At 42.3% G+C, this 24,462-nt stretch overlaps 1 protein-coding gene across 14 annotated transcripts in view; it reads right to left on the bottom strand.

Moving 5' to 3' along the window:
* Positions 1-24,462, bottom strand: part of LOC133489162 (receptor-type tyrosine-protein phosphatase F-like) — a 212,041-nt gene that overhangs the window by 133,137 nt on the left and 54,442 nt on the right. For 8 of the 14 annotated variants that reach the window (XM_061797981.1, XM_061797984.1, XM_061797988.1 and 5 more), the window contains exons 1-2: positions 21,571-21,858; positions 242-414 (exon numbers count right to left, since the gene is read on the bottom strand). In XM_061797981.1, coding sequence (XP_061653965.1) covers positions 242-323 — 82 coding nt within the window. In that variant the 5' untranslated portion in view covers positions 324-414; positions 21,571-21,858. Of the gene's footprint in view, positions 1-241; positions 415-21,570; positions 21,860-24,462 lie in introns of those variants that run through there. The other 6 variants (XM_061797975.1, XM_061797979.1, XM_061797978.1 and 3 more) reach the window with 2 other exon arrangements.

Genomic DNA, 24,462 nt, shown 5'->3' with positions numbered 1-24,462 from the left:
TCAAGCCCCCCACCACCCAAAGGTGCGGCAACAGTGCTACATCCCATTATTCCAGCTCGGGCTGTCATTCATAGTGACAGCAGATGGAGGAGAGACACAGATGGCTCTATGTTATAACACAGTGGAGCCTCCATATTGATCCAAGATGACAATATAACAGAGAAAGGAACTTGGCAGTGTATGCATTTCTGATATGGCTGCTCAGTAGTATACGGCGACAGTATCGAACAAAGCGACTTACTGTCTGCCACAGAGGAGATCACGGCGCAGCTGAGGAGCAGGGGCAGGATGAGACACACCCCTCTATGCGGGTGGGACGCCATGTCTCAAACTTGGCACTGCTGCTGCTCCCGCCCTCGGTCGTCGTCCCCTTGCTTAGACGCGTCCCGCTCTGACACGATCAAAGGCTAAAACCTGCAAGAGCAAAAACGAGCACAATTAATTATAGCCAATTAATATGTTTACAACAATGCAATTAAACCATTACAGACATTTTATCTCGAAGCAAAAGAACTTCTATGTTTTTGCTAATACTTAAAGGCGCTACTGCTACCTGATTTTAAATGGAAGAACTGGCATTTGATATTAAACTATCGGTATGTTTTACATTTGGCTAAAAACATTGGAGGGTTTCTGGAAGTAAAACAGAAACAAATGTGTTTCAATACTTGAGAAGATATAGAAGAAAACGCTATAGCAATATTCCATAATTTCCTTCGGGATTAATAGTAGTATATAGTAAGAAGGTACAGTAGGTAGGTAGGCAGATCAAATTACCTACCCAAGATACCGTATCATGCGGAAAAGACACTGTGGTATCAATATTGTGGCCTAAATTACCGTCCTACCTTACTACCTACCTACTAAACATACCGGATCAAACAAAAAAACAATATTATAATGTCAATATTCAGGCCAGATTTACAGGATTATTTCAATTTGTGTTTGCCGAATAAAAATTGTGTATCATACAGAGAAAAAAAAAAGTGGTATCACAATATCAGAGTTCCCTACGTACCTAACGGTGAAACTGTATTATAAGAGAAAAAGAGATCACAATTTCAATATTCTGGACATAATTTCCCATGGGATCACTTAAGAATGTATCTCCCTAGCTACCTACTAAATATACCATATCATAACAGAAAACAAAAACAAAAACAAACTCTCAGTATTGTGGCCACAGTTTTGAACGGAATCATTTAACTATCTACCTACTTATATCTACCCGAGTTATTGTATCACAACAGAAAACAATATCCCCCTCTCAATATTCTGGCAAGAGTTTCCTATGGGATCAATGAAGTATCGATTATGGCCAAAATGCTAATCATGATTACTAATCACAATTATTCATCATGTTTTATTGTGCTGCTTTTCAACAAACAATATGTAAACAGTTGTCAGTGCAACATGAACCTTTCAAATAAATGGATTACCATTTTAGAATAAATGATAAATATTTTTTGAACTACCCAAGAATTCAAAATTTGCCAAGGGCTAGCTTAATAAAAACTGTATGTTATCATCTTGCTCTGAATCTGAAACAAGTCCGGACAATGGATGTTGAACCCTTTCAAAGTACTTTCTCCTCATCTCCAATCTTTGTTGCACTTTCTTCTCGACATGATTCGCTCTCATCAGTCCACCGAGTGACTTGATGCTCCGGCTGCAGGGTGCGCTCGCTCGCGTGTTATTAAGGTAGCTTAATGAAGACTTAACCATGCGTTCGCCCCCTGGCGGTCGGGTTGATTCAATTGTGGACATCTCAAAATCAGTATTCTGCTCCAACGCTACAAAGCACCCAAAAACTAATTCCTGCCCGAGGTAGGCGACAGTAAAAGCAAAGCGAGTAAAACCGGCAACACCGGAGCAGTCGCGATAAGAAATGTCCTACAGTGTTCTAATTGATGGGAAGAATGTAAAACAACAAAAAGGAAAATGGTCGTAGAAGGGCAGATGCTCTCCCCCGAGGAACGCCGTCGACGCTCTCCGTTAGGACGATTGCTGCCCCAGATGGATTTAAATTAACCAAAGTGCCGTGATGTCAATGAATGGCAACATGCATGCATAGCTAAAGCCCGACACCCCCCACACTGCTGCCCCCCCGACCCCCGGGGGAACAACACTGCAAGCAGCAAGTGTGCCACAAATGAAGCACAATTAAGCAAGCCATAAAGGCGAGAGGATTGGTGTTAAAACAGTCGGAGGAAATGTACGAGAAGAACAAATGTCTGTTCCAAAGCACGCGGGGATTCTTTTTGTCTTTTTAGGAATTAGATTTATTGTAGGAAATAATAAGATCAAGATATATGACCTTAACTTTCCCCCCCTTATAGCCTGCAGTTTCTGCCTAATGCTATTACAAACAAAGTAACTGCGCGTACCCATAAATTGCACTAACAAAATTTCTTATCCTCTCACCCGTGGGGCATCTTTGATGAGGAATTGTAACGCTATAATGCAGACCCACAATATGGTACGGATAGAAATCTTGTCTGTTCGTGGAATTAGAGCAGTATCTCCAGAGGACTTTTAGGGTAAAAAAAAAAAAAAAAGTTTTGGGAAAAGTTGTGTCTTGAAGGGCTTCGCGACAATAAATCTTAAAGTATGCGGCATTTTCAAATTTATTTTTATTTTTTTTAAACACTCACTCAACTGTAGTCTATTCAATTCAGATAGATATGTTCGCGTGTCAGTGAGACAAAGCCTCCAGTGTTTGCAGGGGGGGGGGGGGGTGGGAAATGTTCCATTCTCATCTGGAGGTGTTGAGCAGCGTGTTACTCACGAGGTTGTTTCAAAATTTTTGCGGGACATCTTTTCTGACAGCCCTGCGGGTGAGTCGAGGGGGGGAAGAAAACAAAAGCCCAAGATTGTGGAGATTTGTTGTTTCTTCTTCGGTGAAAACGCAACTGAGTGGAATGCCTCAAAGGAATGTAGTGAGTCACCTGAAACTTGGAGCCTCACCTGAGCCGCTAGCCTTGTTGTCACAGAGTTCTACAGTTTAGTGGGGCAAGCGTTTTATCACGTTTCTATCAGGGACAGGCATTTGATTAACTTCTCTTAAATGACTAATAACAACTGAGAAGTGATTATTTTAAACATATCCTACTTTTAATCCCTCTTTGAATGTTCTGAACTCCTGTTAGAGAAACGTATTCTAGCTATTCAAGCTATTGTTCAAATATTTACATGTCACTTGAAAAGAAGTAATAATATAGGCAGCACTATACACGTGTTCTTCGATTTAATGTCAATTAAAAAAAAAATTAAGCTCACTCATCGGTCTAGTATAGTGATTCTCAAAGTGTGGTAGGAGTACCACTTGTAATGCGCGGGCTCGCTCTAGTGGTACGCGAAAAGAATCACTGAATTAAATACAATGAAAATTGACATTTAAAACATGAAATACAATTAAACATATTAGAATGAAGCTTAGAGCTATGTGACAGCTTATTGAAACTTTTTCTTAAAGCCAGTACAGTACTTTTTTTTTCCATTTACAATACTTTTTTACCTTTCCAGTACAGTACATTTTTTAAAGTTAAATACAACTGAACTGCACTTAAGTACAGTAAATGCGCTTTTTAGGAGTAAAACCTCAGCTGACTGTATTTTAATGTTAGCCCTTATGGTGGTACTTGGAGAGGTAAATATTTTTTGGGGGGTACTTGGTGTAAAAACTTTGAGAACCACTGGTAGAGTACACAAAGTTCAAATGTGGTGGCGATCAGTTGAATTCCCAATAACATCTGGAAATGGCCAAAATCTCAGAAAAATGGCACCTTCGGACCAAAATGACAGACAACCTGGACATTCAAAAACCAATATAAGCACGTCAGGAAGAACAAAAGTGCCTCATTTTGTGTTTATCAGGCGCACTATTAGGGGGTGATAATATTTTCCAACACTCCTTGGGAGCATTTCGTCATGCATAGCAAATCAGTCTTTTTATTTTAGCCACTATACTCGGGGTAGGCAAAAAAAATTTCACTTTTGAGTACGTTTAAGCCCCCCAAAAGATTATCTATCCTTTTCATCCCTACAGTGGATGTAACTTAAGATCCAATACTGACAAACTAGTTGACACCAAATAAAAAATTCACATTAATGGCTTTGGCACTGGATTAAAACAACAGTACTGTACTCAATTGACTGAAAACTTAATTGATTGTCGTTGATCGAACAAAACAATCTTACTTTGCAGAACCCCTTTTTGGGGTCTCTGTGGTACACTTGTGGAGGGCGAGCTCGAAACACTGCTTGTCGGTCGATTGGTCAACAAGTAACTGCGCGTTCTTTCATGTTACAGCGAGCAATTAAGAAGAAAATAAAAAGTAAGAGTAAGACTGAAGGAGGATCCAAAATGTGGTGAGGTAAAACATTGCCGCTCAGTGAAAATGTAGCTATTAAGTGTTAAAAATGAAACCTGATGCAACACATTTATAATTAATTTATCTTCAAGGTCAGGGCTGCGCGGCGGACTAGCGGTAAGCAAGTCCGGTCCAGGATGTACCCTGCCTGTCGCCCAAAGTCAGAAGGGATAGGCTCCAGCTCACCCACAACCGGAACCGAATAAACAAATAAAGACAAGCACGATGGGAAATGGATGGATGGATCTTCAAGGGCAGATAAAATGATGGGAAGCGCCATTGCTAATACACCCGCAAAGGATGCCAAAGAAGTGGCTCACCAAGTTCTGCAATCAAAATAAAAACATATTTTCACTCCCAAATTCAGCTAATGCCCTGAGTCGACCCCCCCACCACAAAAAAAAAAAAAAAAAAAAAAAAAGGCGAATGTAGCTCGCGTCAAGTTTGTTGCCTGACAAATTATCTTTGACGCCGGTTTTCATGTGCGCTTCGCGTGCAGCGCGGCTGATAGAGTTGGCTCGCCGCCACCACTTCCAAACCTTTGGCGGTTGACGGCGGATATCTTCCGCAGCAGATGCCAGCGTCGGGCAGATGCTCTTCATCTTCAATGAGACAAATTCCTAGAGCGATGTTTTATTCTTTATTTATTAAGCGATTTAGTTACACGCCGTGCTTGCTTCAAACAGGAAACTACCAGGCTGTGGTGTGGTTTTAACATCGGTACAGGATGCTTATCGACGCCAGAATGAACCATATTGACAGACCGCCTGTGTCCGGGACTCATCCACAGCCTCCAGAGTCATTCAAGAAGACGTTTTTAGGAGTCTGGTGAGTCCTGCAGCTAGCATGACATATGTGCTATATAAGTAAACAGCGCAACAGACAGAAGACTAAGAGGTTTAGGGACGTAATTAGATAGGCTACAATGAGACAGAGGAAGTCTCAAAATGGACAATGGTGGAGGACAAAGGGAAGTGTTTCGAATGATGCACCCCCTTCGCTATACGGAGTGACAGTTTATGTGAAACCGGTCCGTGGCATGCTGTGGTACAGGAGTGGTGATTCACATTGAGATTGTATGGGAGGTCCAAGTTGCGCGCCATTCGTAACCTCGAAAACTAGCCCACCCCCCCCAGTATGCTGGTTGAGCTCAGGCTGAACAATTATTGATCGGCCGTGCTCTATGGTCGCCCCCTGCCTACGCTCGCATGCCTTCACACCGTTTTTCTTTTACTGGTGGCGAAGAGGCTTACCGCCAAGGGTGATGTGGGGGGGGGGGGGGCCTAGTTGGACGTTGGAGCTGGTGTGTGTGTGACTGGGGGGCTGGTGGGTGGAAGTCTTTGCCTTCTGTGCCTGCCTGCTTAGTCATTTTACGGTGCCATCTGTCCTCAAGCAAAGCATCAAGTGGCGATGCCTTGGGCCATTTTTGCTCGCTGGGGCATATTTGCCGTTGATGTACGCGTGCACATCTGCTGTTGGAAAATATACTTCTGAGTGCAATTTCTTTAGTTAAATATGTACCGGTTGTTAGGATGGCTGTTTTAGACAGCAAACTGGTTGAGGCTGAATCAACAGCACCCAAGTGGTGTCCTCCAAGACTGCTTCGCTTCTTAGCGCTTTTGGAACCAATCAATTCCGATGAATAGGCCCTTCAAAAGGGCAATGTAAATTAAGGAATGTTGGAGGGCCTCAACATGCCCAAAAAAGCTCAGTTTTTTTTGGTGCAGTTTTAAGGGTGGCGAACTTGGAAAGTTAGACCCAAAAAAAAATCCTCCACGGACACAGTGGTTCCACAGAGTGGTACGACATTCGGAGGATATGTCTCTCCTAACAAGACGCACGAAAAAGTCTTAAGGACCCATGCATGAAACCGTACAGGAAGTTGGCCATTTTTGTATCAATTTTGAGTGAATATTAGGGCTACAAGGGCATCAATCCAAATGAGTCATAATCCGAAGCATTTCAGACGTTTCCCAACATTTATTGAGCCAAGGCACATACTGTATTTTTCATTGAAAAATCTGACAGCAGAGCACCGAACAAAAAGCTGGCAAATAGAAAATGTACTGAAATAATGATGGATCAGCTCATCTCAATTTACTTACTGAGTGTAAAATCTGGGCTCTCTTGGGAGAAACTAATTGCCTGTCATTATACATCGCTGGCATAGATAGATGAGCAAAGACACGTATTTTGCTTATTATTTTTTTAAATCTTTGCCATCTAATGTGTCAGAGCATGCTGTCAAAGTTTGATCATTTTGAAGATTTGCCATGATAAAGGCAGTTGTTTTTTTTTAAGCATTGTATTGACAACAAAGACACTAGTTCTTTACAGCAATTAAATTAAGAATGTTTGCTCTTAGAGTGGTAGTCGAGGTTCAATTCCATTGGAAAATGCACTGTAATTTGTATACAGTTGAATGGCATTCTAATACTGAGGCTGCTTGTATTCCAGTTTGTACAATAGCGCATTATGCCTCAGGTTGTCAATATTTGACTTTCTTTACTCTGAACGGGACCTTAGCTTTTTTCATTGATGAATGTGTTTTACATTGATTTATTACCAGCCCTCTGCACTGCGCTTTGCAGCGCAAGCCATTTTCACTTGTGACCACCAATAATCGTCCTCCAATGAATCCAGTTGAATGTGTGTATCATCTCCACCATGCAATACACGTCAGCATAATACCTATCACCTCTCATTCCCAAATTGATTTGCGCCAGCCCCCATCCCAAGAGGTGTAAATCCAGTGGGGATTTATGGAGACGCTTGAGTTTAGTTAAATGTTCACTCATCCACACTGACATTGCATCATATGAGTGAAGCAACCTGCAACTGTGCAACGAGTTACCGCCGTGTCACCACTTGATGAGGCGTATTCAATCCCCGCCCCTCGTGCGTCACGGAAAGTGCGCCCTGTGTCGTAACCATGAACTTCTCACGTAGCTAATGGGGCCAGGTTACGTCACCTGCATGAACAAACAAGTTGACTCGCGTGATTTATTACAGCAGGGCTTGCATTGGATTGTAGGTCAAGATTAACTTTTGTGTTTGGGTGTACACACACTGGACCATGTAAGAGGTGCTAACCTCTTCACACCAACAGTCCTGTAGAACGACTAGAAATACTAACAGAGTCCAAAAAGAAGTCTCCTGCAATGTGTCATGATTTTGTAATCCGTCCTCTCGCCTGCTATTCATTATAACAGCCACCTTGCACAATAGAAATAAATGAATATAAGGAATAATAGAGTTCATAGCATGCTCAATCACGCATGGGCATATAAACCCATCCAATATACTGTGATGACCCATAAGATGGAGACATTCAACAAGGGTGTGTATATTCAAGGGAGGGCCCACGAGATGAAAGGTTCAAAAAGAGTTGTTGGCTTCAAGGGGAGTGGTTGGCTGTTTGATAGGAAAACACTCAGTTTGTGGAGAGTAAAGCGACATGACTGCTTCTTGTCTCCCCATCTTGTTATTTACCACATCTCCACATGATAACCACCTTCTTGTGCGATAGACATAAACTAAATGACTAGAAATAATCCAGAGTAAAAAAAACAATAAACGGTGCACCCGGGAAAGTGAGGACTGTGTACATGCCACATGATTCTGTGATCACTCTTCAGTTATTCATGAAAACTGCCACCTTGCACAATAGAAATAAACAGAAGAACAAGAAATAATATACAGCGTAAAATGAATAGAGTCCATGGCACGCCTGATCAAATGCAAATGCAATGTACTGTCATATAATTTTTGTAGTGGCTCCTCTCGCCAGGTATTCATGATAAACTGCGCCTGGCAGAATAGAAATAGAAGCAATGCTTAAAAAAACAGTCAAACTACAAATCATGCAATGTATTTCCATACATTTAATGTAAATGCTCCTCTCGCCAGTTAGTACTTGTAACTGCCACTTGGCTGCACAATAGAAATAAACAGAATGACAGTACGCCCTGACTCAGCTCAAAGCGCGCTCTTCCGCTGCAGGGTCTTTCAGCTGTCTTCTTGGCGGTAAGGCGTTAACAATTAACCCCGGGCAATCAGCTTGTAAACAGACGTGACGTAAAACTCGATAGGTCACAGGACGTTAGCCTTTGTTGGCTCGGATTTCAACGCGGAGCCTTGTCGCCGCGGCAGTGGCGTATAAAAGACACGCACCATCAACTTTTTGCTTACAGCAAAAGTGAAAGAAAATAACGTGGTTATTTTACACTTGAATTTTACAATGCAGGGCCGGCTTTGCGTCTTGTTGTTATTCTCCCGAGGTTATTTTATTTATTTTTTATTTTTTTTGAAAGCGAGAAAAGCCTTTGAGGGCATGGAAAACAAACAAGAGCCATGTTGAAATTCTGCTTGTTTGTGGAGCTGAACACAAACCTCTTATCACCCCGGCAGAAGGCCGTCATTAGCTAGCCGCACTGTGAGCCCTGTGTATCTCAAGAGGCCCTTTAGACGAGACAACTGAAAACGCCAGAAAAACTGTCGCTTCGGTTCTTTGTTTACACGAAGAAGGTAATAAAATGCGGGTTGTGTTGTCGATCATTTTTTTGCTGAGGATTTTTTTGGGGACTGCTAAGAATTGACAATTTTCTGGAATCAATTCCTGATTAATGGAGTCTGGACGCAATGAAGACCAATGGTCCAATTACTTTCAACTGGTTATAGCGATCAGTGGTTAGCACATCTGCCTCGTAGTTCTAAGGTTCGGGGTTCAAGTCTTGGCTCCTGCCTACTTATTCCGAGTTTGCATGTTCTACCTGTGCTTTTTTTTTTTTTTTTTTTTAATAAACATGCATGTTAGGTTCATTGAAGACTGAATTATCCATATTATCCATTGGTATCAAGGAAAAATATTGAGTGTAGTAAAAACATTTTTATTCTGGCCTTATTTTTGTTATAGCCTACTTTTAAATAACCTTATTTATGAATGCTGCGAGTCACACTAACACAGGTATGTTTTTGGTGTAACCCCCCCCCCCAAAAAACAAAATAAATAAATCAAACAAGATAGGGATGACTGAATGTTTACTCACCAGCAAGGAGCTTCTTTCTACAGATTTCTATTCAATAGGTGGCAATGAGGTGAAAACGGCCCCTAACTTTGTACAGGCACATGGACTGGGGGCATTTCAGGGTTTCATAATATTCAGCAGGTGTCTCCACAGTTCTAAATCAATTCCCTCCAGTTAGCCAGCGCTTAGTGTAGGAGGTATTGTAAATCAGATTGGTGTCAAGCCAGATTAGGGACTGTAACGGCCTGTGGAGTGGAACTCTTTGACCAGCAGGGACCCAATTCCGAGGTTTGAGTGACAGCAACTTTTTTTTACCCCCTGTTGTAATTGTTTGCCATTATTTTCAAATGAAAAAGAGACAGAGACAGATAACGATCGCCTCATTTTTAAGAGGCGCATCGTAGCAGCCAAGCAGGAAAATATATTCAACAGTGATGCACCAAATATTTGGCCACCCATAGTGCATTTTCGGTTTCGGACCAAAATACTTTTGTCACCGAAATAAAACAGCAAAAACAGGATGTTGTTATGACGCAAGCAAAACCTGCTGCCAGCGTGCGGTTGTGTACACTATATTGTTTTGTTTTTTTAATTTAAAAACAGCACGTCCACATTGAATAGTCACCAAACCTCCCTGCTTTCCGTTGCGATTTTGCGTCATCCCAGCTACCTACCAGGTACAGTTAACGCGAGTGAAAACAATGCCAAGCCGTGGACGGCGAAAGAACGCTTGGTTTACCGTGTCAACAAGCATAAGTCACTAATCATCGCCTCCATAACAGCGAATAAGCTACACGTCTGACAAGTATCGTTATCATGAAGCGAGGACGAGGAGTAATTAATGATGAAGAAGCCATGCTAATTGCTAAGCTGCTGTGACATGTAGTCGCAAAAACACAGTAATAAATATTTGGGTGATACAGTGCACTTGGTTACATAATGTAGATCTGGCTGGAACCGTGTTATAGTTGGGCAACCAACTTTGAAGAGCAAAACATCAGGCAAATCAGTAAGTGTCTGGAGATAAAATAACACAGCCACGCAAGGACCAGAACTGGAAACCACAAATGAATTAGTACGTCACTGCTGCGCCACCGGAGCAAAGGAGCCTATAAGTGTAAAAGTACATTGATTTATGAAACATTTATGAGATAAGAGAACCTTTATAAGTCCCACAATGGGTAAATTTGCCTCATTTCAGCAGCAATAGTGGATACAGGAAATACAAAAATAGTAAGAGAAGACATTTGGCTGCAACTCAGCCGTCATTCCAAGGTTGATGCAATAAATTCATTCAAATAAATACTAAAGGCATAATTTATTGACGATTATGATTATAGAGTAATGATTATGTTGTTCAGTTGAACAGTATAATAGCATGATTGATTTTATCCTTTTACATAACATAAAATACCGCAATAACTGTCCCGTGGTAATGTTTTTGACATCATTTTAAAAATATGAAAGTTCAGACAGACTGTTCCGGAAGTGAATTTCTATTGGTAGGCAGCTCTGCAGTAATAGCCATAAATGGAATTTTACAAATAATTGCCATAGTCATTTCTTTCAGTGTTTAATTTTTTGGGCCTTGGTTTTTATTTTTTTATTTTTTTCCCCTTTTGGTTTTGGACAAAAATTGTCATTTCTGTGCATCACTAATATTGAATTTTACAAAATAAAACATGCCAGAAAAACAGATATTTGGGCAAAATATGCATGGACAACGATGGTCACACAACTGTCTATATGTAAATTTTGACTAGCTGTCCGCGTCCTACCCAGAAGGGGTCCGCAGCCCACTTTTGGGTACTGAGCCAACCATTGACACTCTGTGGACGGACGGGTTCATTTGGCACAAAAGAATTCCACAAGAAATAGGCTGTGTCCCTCTCGAGGGAAAAAGCTCTCGCTCTATTTTGAACACAATTTGACTTCAAACTTGTATTTCCTAAAAATGCACAACCGCTGACTAAAAAGATGAGGACATGCAATTGTAGCTTTGAATGCCCACATTCTTTCACGACTGTCTACCCAGGGCAAGACTTATTTCATTTCTACAAGAAACTATGTCGAAACACAATGAGAAGGATTTGTGTGTGCACTTCAAGGTTGAGTGAACACAACATTGGAGCAGAGGGTGAAGGGATATTGCTGCAACCGTGGGCACTTTCACATGCGTAAAACAGCATCACAACAACATTGCAATAGGATTGTCAGGTGTTTCTATCTCAGGAGTCAAATATTTCCAGGTTGTATTCTTAATTAACATTTGGAAGGGGGAAGAAACAGAAACTTGTATGTGATGCATGCGAGGGCAAATAATTAGCTTGTATTTGTAGAGGTGGATTCGTCTCATGGGACTTGTTTGGGAGTACAAATAATGACCGCTACCGGAAATGCACAACCATTTTAACATTAGCTCTTTGCCATGCCGTACGTCTTCAAAACTTTTTCTGTCTTTGGTTGTTTCTAGCCGGGCCTAAACTCTGCTTCTCTGGGTCAACGTCTCCCGCTCTGAGCCGTGAGCCAGTCTGTCTGAGCAGATGGGACCATGTATCCCCATCACTCTCCAGAGGCCTGGGGATTTAAGATGTAAAGGAGACAAGTCGTTGAGACATTCCGTGTCTTCCTGACTCATCAAATAAGATCTAGTTCAGGCCCCCTTAAATCACTATTAATGTGCCACAGGGCAATTAGCTTCAAAGAGGATGTCCTTATACCTAATCCAAATCAATTTAGTTTAACACTATTTGAACAGTGAGGGACTCGCGAGTAGAAACCAAAGTACTGTAAGCCAACAAGATTTAGACACGTAGACATATTTCTTTGCGCTCATCTGTTCCAGGTTGAGCCGGAGCATATCCCGGGGAAAGGGGTACACCCCGGAATGGTCGACAGCGAATCACACGGCACATAGACACTTACATTCAAAACTACGGATCACTTGCCTTCAAATGACCGAACATGCATTTTTTTCAGAATGTGGGAAGAGGCTGCATTCCCTAGTCCATCCATTTTCTATACCGTTTGCCCTCATAAAGGTCAGCGGTTAGCTGGACCCGATGCCAGAGGACTTTGGGCGAAAGATGGGGTACATCCTGGGCACATACAGAAAAACATCCATTCACCCCTACAGACAATTAAAGAGTCTCCAATCGATCAAACATGCATGTTTTTGAAATATGGGAGGAAGCGTCATTTTCTATACCGTTCTATATATTTTGTTTATTTGTCATTTGTCAGATGTCAGACATTCGTCCGGCCGCACGTGCCCTCAGCCCACCTCGCAGGTAATGAGGTTATATCTGGACATGGAATCTGTCGTTGGGGAGAAGATTATGCTTCATCTTGCCTCTCTCGAGGTGGCAGCCCTGACAGGGGAGAAGAGTGAGGAACAACAGGTGAGCGTTCCGATCGATTGCCAGCTGACTCGCGAGGTCCATTATAGTGACAAGCCAGAGCTGCAGCGCGATGACCTGCACTCAGACGATGGCCTCATTACTACCTACGGATCCCTCACTGGGACCATTCTCTCTCGCTCGCCCCCAATTCTGTCTCTCTCCTCACTTTTTTCCCCCCTCAACATCCCTCTATGCCAATCAGTGGACTGGATTTGACGCTCAGGTTAATGTAAGTCGCTGGAAAGTAGCAGAACCACACACATTATGCTCACGTTGTCGCCCAGAAATGTTTCAGATTTAAAAATGCGTGTCCTATCAGCTGCGATAAGGAAACAGACACCATGTGAAATATTGCCCACCCCTCACCCTGTCTCTCAACAGATAGGCTATCTGCTCCACTTACCCAACCCGCCGTTCTACTGGCTATTTTCAAATCCTCAGACCTTGGAAGACTTATTTATACCCTCACCGTAGCCCCACCCATCCTTGCTTGCTCACTTGCTCAGCAGTGCAGCTGCAGATAGGATTTACCTGCCATCAAGACAACCTCCAGACTATTGTAGAATCACTGTTCTGTGGCTCCCCTAACAAGAAACGCATACACACAGTCAAGACAGGCAGGAAACTGTAGGATATTCCCCTCTTAAGATTAGTTGTGGCTTGGCTGTGATCTTTTTACCAACCGGGGCTTACTGTCAATGAAGCTAACTGGTTTTCAGACTCCACATAAACGAGTCAAATATTTTATTGTTAGCTATTAGCCTTCTCTGGGTATTTAAACTCAGAGGGGCAAAGAAGCCTGAATTTATACGTAAGTCGAAATGTGCCGTAGGTCTATCACAAACCTACGCCTGTCATACATACAGTAAATATTTGGATGAAAAACACTTCTAGGTGGTGGTAAATGTAAAAGGAAAACAATAAAACGAAAAACAGTAGGCACAGCAGTAACCGGAGATGCCTTCTTGTGCCACATGACCACGTATTCTTACGCTACAGCACAAACTTCATCATTGCACGACGTTTGTAACTTGAAACTTTGCATGTCAGAACTGAGGCTGCCCTGTAATCCAGTGACTTCTGGACAATTTAATTCTTCAAGGAACCTAACATGCATGTTTATGGAATGTGGGAGGAAGTCGGCGTACCCGGAGAAAACCCACACGAGCACGAAAAGAAAACACTCAAACTTTACACATGTAGGCTGCAGCTGAAATACGAAGCGAGAATCGCAGAACTGTAAGGTAGCCGTTTTAACCACCGTACTGCCTGCCGCACACAGATATCTCACCAAATTCTTCCTGACAGCTCATCTCGTTCTCTTGACAATTATTGGGCTGAACACTGCGGCCGTCATGTGGGAAAAGAACCTGTCACTCAACCCCCTGCCAAGATCCACCCTGACATCTAAAGAGCCTCCTGTCGGGTCAGCAAACGAAAAGCCATCACGGTCATCAAGCCGTCGACTGGTTAAAAGTCATCCCGGTCTAGCTTTGTTGGGGCCGAAGGCGTCCCTTTTGATCCCAGAGGCTGGAAAACCGTGCAGGAGACAGACATCAGGTAAGGGGCCAGAGGCTAACGTTTTCCATTAAACCTGCGTGAGGACAACATCCTTCCGTGGTCACGTAGGCAGCTTGTAAAGTAAGATCTGAGGCAAGGAATTCCTTTAGTGGGAGTCATCGACATCCTGCAGCAGGCAGCAGTAATGCAGTGATCATTAGGATAACACATACAGGTCAAAAGCCATGGCCCAATGTTAATGGGAATATCCGTCTTGACCCTTTCAGATGAGTTTCCCCGCGCCCCATTTGCATGAGCAAAACCACGACTCAAGTGCCGGTGATACCTCCGTTTCCTAGCAGCGCTTGTTAGGACGAGTAGGGCAAGCAGAGTCTGCCGTGTTTACTAATGTTGAAGCGACGCCTTTATCAGGGAAGAGATTTGTAGGGGAAGAGGCAGGGGATTAGCCAGGCAGACAGCATCCCCGCTGCAGGGTTGCAAAGCGCTAATCTCTAGAGCTAGAAGGGGGAGATCCCGATAAAGATTTGGTGGTAGGTCTGGACTGCTAAAACGGGGGAGGGGGGTAGCCCAATAGTGTTGTTTCTCGAGCACGGGTACAAGGTGGTTTTTACGTAAACTATATTGCCTGTCACTTTTTTTGCCAGGAGCAATAAAGACTGGATGACAGCGGAGTATTTATTATTATTCTTTTTTTTTAAAACATTATTTGGATAAATCTAGCGCCAGAAAAGTAAAGCATATCGTTTCCGATTGTCCAACAGAGGGTATAGGTGTTTATCTGTAATTATGACCCCTTACCGAGACACGTTTAGTGACTTCTCTTGTCAAAATAGCCTCATTGGAGGGTTCTATTTCTCTAATCTATTTCTATTTCTAGGGTATCTATTTCGCTGCCCTCACCTACGCATTTAGCTCCACTTCCGGTCATTATGTTGACTTCTTACTTTTAAAATTTTCAAACGAAAGTGGAGCAGGAAAAGGTTGACTGATTGGCTGTTGTCACGCATATTTCTGCCGCGCTTAATCGAAAATGCTTACAGATGATCACCGTAATCGATATGAAATTTATCGCAATCACTAAATGCGATTATACAGTATAATCGCCCAGCACTAGCACAAACACAACACTGCTCATCACCAAATGCATACCATAGTTACAGTGAAGCATGGTGGTGGCAGCATCATGCTTTGGGGGTGTTTTTCTTCAGGTGGAACTGGGGCCTTAGTCAAGATGGGGGGAATTATGTACAGTTCTAAATACCAGTCAGTGTTAACAGAAAACTCCTTCCTTGCCCCCTGCTACAAAAAAAAAAATAGAAAATTGTCAGGAAGAGCCTATGAGAACATCTGAAATGTATTTGGGGTGAGTCTGAGGAACTTTAAATGATGGCAGGCGTGTTCTGACTAACATTTAACATGAGTTTGAATGTGACTGGTTAAGTCTGAAGACAGTCATAGCCCCAGTTACAAGGGGGTGTACACATTTGTACAACCACATTATCTCAGGTGTTTACTTTTAGTTCCGCTCTCTAAATAGTTTTTTTTATTATTATTATTTGAGTCGTACAGCCTATAGATCACATTAATGGTGGATTTCTTTTTAAATAATTAATTTGAGTCTATTTTTTTTTAGCTCACAAAAACCTGGCATTTGAACAGGGGTGTGTAGACTTTTGAATAGCCACTGTCGTTCTTGCCTTGTTACCCTCTATCTCGCCCTAGCCTCCGTGCAGAATACCTCACGGACGCAGAAATGGCTCGTCAGCCTCCAGCATCCTTTACAGGGCCCACAGCGGACCAAAAAAGCAGCGCGCAGGATATAAATAAGTCAGGCGTACTAATGAAACCAACATCCATCCATCTTGCTAAAACAAAGGACGGACTTCGTAGTCAAGCAGAAAAGGAATAGGGAAAAAAAGCAAAACGTCTCACAATACAAGGCTGGAAATGGGATGCTATTACATACAGTAACATTTTAATGATAGTCAGACTGTCATGTTTTGCTGCGCTACGCTGGGCCGATGAAAATTAGGTCATAACTCGCCGAAGCAGCGACAGCGGGAGCTGATAAAGTAATCAAGCAGAACGTGGAGTCGACAACCGGCATTTGGAGAAATTGGGAGGGCCCGGGCACAAACGAGGGGTGTTGGGAAGCGGCGGGATAAATCTGCCAAAAGATACTATGCTGCCAGAACCAAGCGGCGCATAAATCAAGACGCCTTTTCCATTTTTATTTGGTTTAGCAACATGAACTGGAAAGCAGCCTACAGGGGGAAAAAAAGATAAAGAAAAAAAAAAAAAAATGCAGCAGTTGGAACATGTCAAGACATGACAATAATTCATGAAATGGGACGCTGGTTTTATATTTTCTACCGACTAAGTGGATTCATGTTCCTATTGAGTATCTAATATTTTTAGTATTTTTATAATATGAACTTACTGTCACCCAGGTCATGGTAATATGCGAAGGTTGAATCGAGGCAACTGGGCTATTTTTGTTCACTGAATTATTATTTTATTTTTTTTTAAATCTTGTTTTCCGAAAGCGGTGGCCGACTGGTTAGAGCGTCTGCCTCACAGTTCTGAGGAGTGGGGTTCAATCCCCGGCCCCGCCTCTGTGGAGTTTGCATGTTCTCCCCGTGCCTGCGTGGGTTTTCTCCGGGCACTCCGGTTTCCTCCCACATCCCAAAACATGCATGGTAGGTTAATTGAAGACTCTAAATTGCCCGTAGGTGTGAATGTGAGCACGAAAGGTTGTTTGTTTGTACGTGCCCTGCGATTGGCTGGCGACCAGTTCAGGGTGTACCCCGCCTCCTGCCCGATGATAGCTGGGATATTCTCCAGCAGCCTGCGACCCTAGAGAGGATAAACGGGAAAGGAAATGGATGGCTGGATGGATGTTTTCCGAAAATGCTCTGAAATGACTTACTTAGGCTATTATACTAAAAGGCTCATTTGTAATTTTAAAATGCTTGTGTATGTTACCTGATATTGGCAAATGTTCCAATTGTATTTTCCCATATTTGGGAGGAGGGGGAGGACAAGAAATATTTGTGTAGCCTATTTCCCCTATTTATTTTGTGGTAACAGTTTATTTTTAGATATTTTTCAAATATGTGTCTACTATTTGTATATTTTTTCACATAACTATATTTTTCCCCAATATTGTGAAATGTTGCCTAATTATCTAACAAATGTATTATTTGTGTATTTTTGTGTGTTCTTAAAACTTAAAATAGTTGTGTATTTTTCAACGACTATTGATATACTTGCTTTCCTAATATTTGTGTATATTTTGTTGTGTTTTTTAGATGTTGTTTGTAATATTTTTGAGCATTATTGGTTTTACCTGTGCATCGCTGACTGCTACTTCCTTTTAGCAGTTTCGTGATATCACCGATATCACTGACATCTGGGATAAGTTTGCTCACTATAATCGTGACGTGAACATTTGTGTCGATTTTAGTGACACACATGGCCTTCCTTTAGTAAGTCTGTCAAAAATACTGTACATACACAAAGCATTGCCTCACTTTGAATACATTTCTCAGTAGTACTGCCTAAATGTGAACGTATAGAAAATATACGTTTTGGCCTGTACTCTTACTCCTGTAGTCTATGAGCTCGATGCTATTCCTAGTCGTGATCTTAGTGGTAAAGCAGCATTTTCTTCACCCCTTCATACATCTCATCCCAGCAACCGTCACAACGAATGAGGCTGCACGCTAGGAGCGAAATGTCACAACCGTGCCCGGAAAGTGACTATCAACACAACTAACACATCCGCGCAGTTGGTGGCGGCTGATTGAAGTTGAGTATTATGCGTGACTATCTGGCACATTCAGCCCCCTCTCACGCTCTCGCTGCATCAACATGTTATTTAGCGCAGCGCAGGGAGACTGGTAATTAGGCCTCGTCATCACAAAGCAGTTACTTTTGACCTTGTCGCCGGCGGGCAGTTTAATTCCTGGCGCAAAAACCAAACCACTGACTTATTTGAGGAGGATCACAAACATGGCTGTTCTACATCAAAGCGTCGGACGCTTATTAGGGCTGCAAATTTGGGGTGGGAATCGCAGAGGAACTCACAGTGGTGAAAACAAATCGAATTAATTAGAGTCTGCAATTAACTGCATTTTTATCCAATAAAATGCTTTTCGATTCCAATCCATTTTGGTCGCATGCTTTTGAACCTTTGCCGGTCGTCAAAATAAATTAAAGGCCTCTTTGTCCTCCCGCGGCCGACAACGCCCGCATTGCATCACGTGACCGACGAATCGGCCCGCGCGGCCCCTCTGCGGCAAAAATTGTTGCTGCGCGTAGAATGCCACAGAGATCATCTCTCGTGATTGGTCCGTTTTAGTCACATGCTGTGATGATGTAATCAGCGTTCCTCCGGGTTCCGCCGCCTTCTCGATCAATTTTGCAGCATAATTAAACGCATCACGTGGTCATCCGTGTCCATTTGTTTTAACAAGACTCTGTTCCACGGTCGCCATTGTTGTCGCTTTGTTCCTAGTTACGGAAAGGAAAGGAAAATCGGCTACCGGACATGGCCCAAAAATGCAGAGGAAACGCCACCCTGTGGCGTCCGAGCCAATACCAGCCCTAGCGACACCCCTGACTTGCGCTCGAGTATAAAAGCAAACTGCGTGCGGGATAGCCTAAGTGACGTCAGCGCGGTTGCCGTCCGTGCGAGTATAAAGAAGCCTTAAGAAGGCATCAAGGGTGGACTGGGGATGCGAAACACAATGTTAGCAAGAAAGCAACGTCATGTGTGTTACTTCCAAATGTTACTGAAAGAAACTAGCCTCATAAAATGTTAGCTCTGGTGTCCATTAAAGGTGATAGCGTAGAAAATACTGTTCACTATTTTTAAAAATGTTTTGTTTTTTTGCGTTTGTATATTATTTTCTAATATTTGCTCATCAGTTTCTAATATTGTTTTTTTTTAAATACATTTCTTACCTTGTCTTTTTTCAAATACTACTTTTTTCACTTGTCATTTTTTTCTGTTATCTTATTTTTCATCAGAGATTTTGTACAAATATTGTATTTAGATATTTTCTATTTCTCTCGCAATACTTTGAGATTTTGTTTTCTAATTGTGTATTTTTGGCAAATACTTTTTCAAGTACAGGCAAGTATATTCTTAAATAGACACATTTTTAATATAACTATTCTTTTCTAATATTTTGGTTGCAAGTATAGTTTTTTTTTAAATGTTCATATATTTTTCATCCAAGAATTTTCTTCTTTAAAAAAAAAATATATTATTGTTAATGTAATATTGCAACACAGCCAGGAAGGACACGGATAATAAAAAGATATCGAGTGTTGACAGAAATGGAGAATATTCTTGTTCGTGATTCTTGTTTGACCTCAGTTCGCAACAATATCAATACTGGATGATTGTGTATCGATACTGTATCATAACAGACAGCGATAAGTCGCCATATCGATATTTTGCTTGGCCGTTGGCCATTGATATGTGATTCTAACGCAGCCATCTCTGATGTCCCAACGGAGACGAGAGCGATTAGATGAATCCATCATGCGTTAATAGGCCATTAAACATCTACCCAAGTCACCCATGATGAGAAATCAAGTTAAATGGGAAAATCCATGGGCTCCCGTCCATAATTACTTTTGAGGAATCCTACAGCGGAGGAAAATTGACAGATTGCCTGTGAGACATGTGATGTGCCTGTGATGAATTCCAAAGGAAGGCCTTCAAGTCGGAAAAGGGATATTTGTTTGTACAAGATCTAATAAAGATAAGGACACACTTCCTCTGATTCTGTCCTGGATGTCTCTAGTGGTTCCCCAGAAAACTACTAACAACTAACCAAGGCATTGTCGTAAAAAAAGTGGCATGAAGTGTCACTGACCGGCATGGCGGAGGTGAAAAGGGGGGATGACCCACAGGTCAGCCTGGGGTGGACAGGAATGGGCTTTGTTTAAATAAATGGCCGTGGCTTTTTGTCTTCTTTGTTTAAGCAGCTCAACAGACATTCTAACGGCCATCTTGAGGTTGTTGGGGTTTTTGTTTTTTTCCCCTCAAGGTCGTAGTTTAACCATGTGTCAATACAAAACGGCTTTTACGTGTTTTTACTTGTGCAGCTCACAAATCCAGCGATTATGTCAGTCATAATGTCCTAAGAATACTGACGAGTCCCTTACTAGCAACAAGGCTAACACTGTCCCGTGTTTACAACTGGTTATTAGAGCCTGTTCCTTAAAATATAACAATAAGAAGGCTAAGCTTTTGAGTGAAGGTTATTCTTTGAGGACCCAACAGCTTCCCAAGAGCAAAATATGTGGCTTTCAAGTGCTTCCCCCACTGCAAACAGAAAGGGCTAACACTGTCCTAACGATTCCCATGTTTACATGTGGCCCGTCCCTTAAACTATAACAATAAGAATGTTAAGCTATTGTGTGAAGTTTGTACTTGTGAGAACCCAACATCACCCAAAAGCTAACGTTTTGGCTTTCGAGTCCCAGCATCCTCAGTTCTGGAAATAGAAAAGGCTAAAACTGTCCAAAAAAAACTCCCATGTTTACATCTGGTTAGTAGAGCCTGTTCCTAAATATATACAAATAAACGAAAGGCTTTGCATCAAGGTTGCACTTTGAGGTATCTACAGCTCGCAAAAGCAAAATCTGTGGCTTTCGAGCATCCACCTACAATTAACTGGGATTTCAAAGTCTCTCCGTGTCCCCCTTGGACTGACATTCTTGTCGTTGAAATTCTAGCCTCTAGATTGCCCGGGGAGATAAAGGCAACTGGAAAAGCAGGTTGTTTGGCCCCGGCAAAGGCCTTAACGTGGCAGAAACAGCAGGGTGCCTCACCTTAGCAGCGGTAGCTAGGGGACATTCAATGGCCCCCGTCTATTCAAAGTCCTCTTGAATAAATTCGGGGAGGGCTCACGGCAGACGGGGCAATTTGCCAGAGAGCCAGCCAATAAGGCTAAGCCAAGAAGAGGTTAAACTATTGTTTTGCCTTAACAAGCAAGAGCGAGCAACGACAAAAGGGAAGCACACAAAAAGACAAAGGAAGAAAATACCTGACTGCTCGAATGTGACACACCAACTTATTTGTTACTTTTATTACGCGGATTAAAAGAAAACTTTTCCAATTGCTCGAGTAAACCACGCAGCAACAGTTACCCCAAAATGCACCTGCACCAGATCTTCTTCCAGTCAGTTTCCCTTTAATCAGAAATTCACTAATAATGTTTCACTTACCCATTCCTGTCATTTACGAATAAATCTGGCTTTAATTCCTTTTCACTTTCAGGCACTTATTCCAGAGAGAAGTATGTTCTAATCCCAGGAAAGGCAATCCAATGGTATCCAAGAAAGGATTATCCCTCAGAATATTCTTCAAGGTGCTCTTCTATTATTCCATAAAACAGGGGAGGGGAAGAAAGTAGCCTACTTCATCGTGTTACAATTCCAGCCGGAGAGCAGTGTCGGGTTTGGGAACGATCCTTCAGAGAGCAGAGCTTGTTCACACACTGAGAGGGTGCTCGGCAATGGCATGGGAGAAGCCAAACCCACTGTGATGTCACCGGTGTCAGATTTCAGTGTGCAGCCGAGGGGAGGAGAGCTGGGGCCTTACCTTGTTACACCATGACCAATGGCAGACAAGCATGCAATACACCTTAATGTAAAAATTAAGCGGCAAGGTATGGTATGACAACACGTGATGTTATGTTTTTTTTTCTTTTTTAACTTGGGGAAAACTGCCAGCACGTCTTATTTATTGGGCCCCTTCCAGACAGGGGAAGCTGATGAAATGGAGCCCATACGCAGGCATGAGATGATAAAGTAGATCTTAAAAATAACTTCGGAGTGGCGTCGTTACAGTAGAAATTCGAAGTGCGACCTTGACGCATTCCCAGGGACGTGTGGCAATCTGACACATGTTGCAATATATAAAAAACTAAATCAATCTCGCAAGAATTCAAAGTATCTATCTACAGTGAACATTTCAATTTTTACCCAAAAGGGGAGTTAGGAATCTCCTTATGTCAACGCCATGCCCGCAAGGCAATGACAAAAATTCGAATGTTTTACAACTTTGCATTGCCCATCTGTTTAGTATACGTGCTTCAATTTTGACAAGACTCAACTCAGAGCTTGCTCAAACATCTTGTGCGTGATGAAGATCCCTCCTGAAGAGTGCCCCCTACTGGCAAACATGTATAGTCTCAATCACTTGTCTCCTGACTGTCACATTTGCATTAACAGTGGTTGAAAGGGTAAATATATGCAAAATACAATTTCAGCAGGGTGGTGTTGAATGCACGCACAAAAACACAGTCCCCGAACACACTCATACCAACTCCCTGTGGTCAAACTCTGCGAGCCACAGAGCTAATCATCCACAACAGATGTTCAAAAATGTTCAGCTGGATTTATGACGGAGCTCAAAGGAATAGCCAAGTCAGCCTCTGGGTACTCTTGCCCCCTCCTCTGTCCTACAAGGACGAGGGATTGCACCGAGAGGAGGATGTCAGCACAACTATTCTCCCCTCCCAAAATTCCCTTGCGCTGTGAGATTCGCCATCCGAGACGACAGCGCCTTAATAGATCACAAGGCCTCGGGACCTTGAGGGAAGTTTGCTCATTTATCCCGGTAATACCGCGTGGACTGTAACTTGCTTCAACCATGTTCCGCCGTCCATGTAATGATTATTCTTTTTTTTTTTTTTTTTAAATCACTGGCATTGCTGACGCTGCAAGCCACGGCCAAGACAAATGCTTGCAGATGATGCCATTCATAATATCATGCGGTACCGGGGATTTAATAATGCATTAAAGAGATTAATAATCACTGTATTTAGGTTCCTCCTACAGTCCAGCGGTTGAACTACGCCACACCAAAAAATATCCTGAGAATGCAGTTTAGTGAGCGGTGTTGTTAGCTTTTTCTTTGGCTTTTTTGTGACACCACCACAGAAGAGCAGTGCATAGCGAAGATAGCTCCACATGCGTCTCTCTTCTGGCTGCTCAGTGCAATATACTGTAGCTAAGTCGACAATAACAATAAAAGATCGGCATGAACATAGGATGGTAGAAGCTCAAGGCAAAGGTACTTCAAATCAGACCACAAAGATCTTAATCAAACTTGTCGAGGGCAATTGTCCTCGAAAGGATTACCTTGGCTTTGACTTTTTTGTGACGCTACCACAGAAGGTTTGAGGCAAATCATATACTGCTCAGTACAATATGGCTAAGACAACAACAAAAACAATAAAAGAAGGGAATTAACAATGGATATGATTTGATGTTTTGTCGACGCGAAGTAACTCACCTCTGCACTATGGTCACCACACTGTTAAAGCTAACCCCCCCCAAAAAATGTGTTTATTGCATCTTACATTTATTTTAACATTGGTTGCTTTTGTTTTCGAATGACTGTTAATCTTAAAAGTTAAATCCATGCATCAGATACGAGATGCATTTCGTCTTAAAGGTCCTATAGCGTCCAGACGGCCTACACTAACAACTTCTCTTTATCAGTTTTTTTACTCAAAAAAATGAAATTATTAGAAACAGATATTTTTCGACACAAACGTTTTGAGCGTTCATCGATTTTATTCAAGCTATTTTCACCCATTGAACTCATTCAGTGCCAGCCCTCCCAGTTAACATGGATATATGACTTCTAAAGCAGTCAGTGGCACTCAATGTGTTAAATTGGTTAATATTGCGTAAAAATAGACTCAATAATAGACTTCTATTGTCACACGATTGCCACCGCCTCATCAAAGTTTGCTCACCAAATTTAGCACTTATTTCTTTCATGTTTAACGCACGTTCATTTTATTAGATCGGCAGCAGGGTGGCCAAGTGGTTCTTACACCTGCCCCACAGTTCTAATGTCAGGGGTTACATTTTGTGGCTCTGGCCTTCCTGTGTAGAGTTTGCATGTTCTCCCATTGTTTGCGTGGGTTTTCTCCAGGTATGTTTCTTAAGTTAAAGACTTCATTGTCCATAGGTGTGAATGGGAATGGTTGTTTGTCTATATGTGCTCTGCCATTCACTGTCCTGGTTGTACCCCACCTTTCACCCAAAGTCAGCTGGGATAGGCTTCAGGTCACCCGCAGCACGAGTGAGGATAAGCAATAT

The sequence above is a fragment of the Phyllopteryx taeniolatus genome, chromosome 14 (genome assembly GCF_024500385.1).
Source record: "Phyllopteryx taeniolatus isolate TA_2022b chromosome 14, UOR_Ptae_1.2, whole genome shotgun sequence".
In the NCBI taxonomy this organism is placed as follows: Eukaryota; Metazoa; Chordata; class Actinopteri; order Syngnathiformes; family Syngnathidae; genus Phyllopteryx; species Phyllopteryx taeniolatus.
Note: the sequence above shows the minus strand (reverse complement) of the source record. Positions and strands in the feature narration are given on the sequence as shown.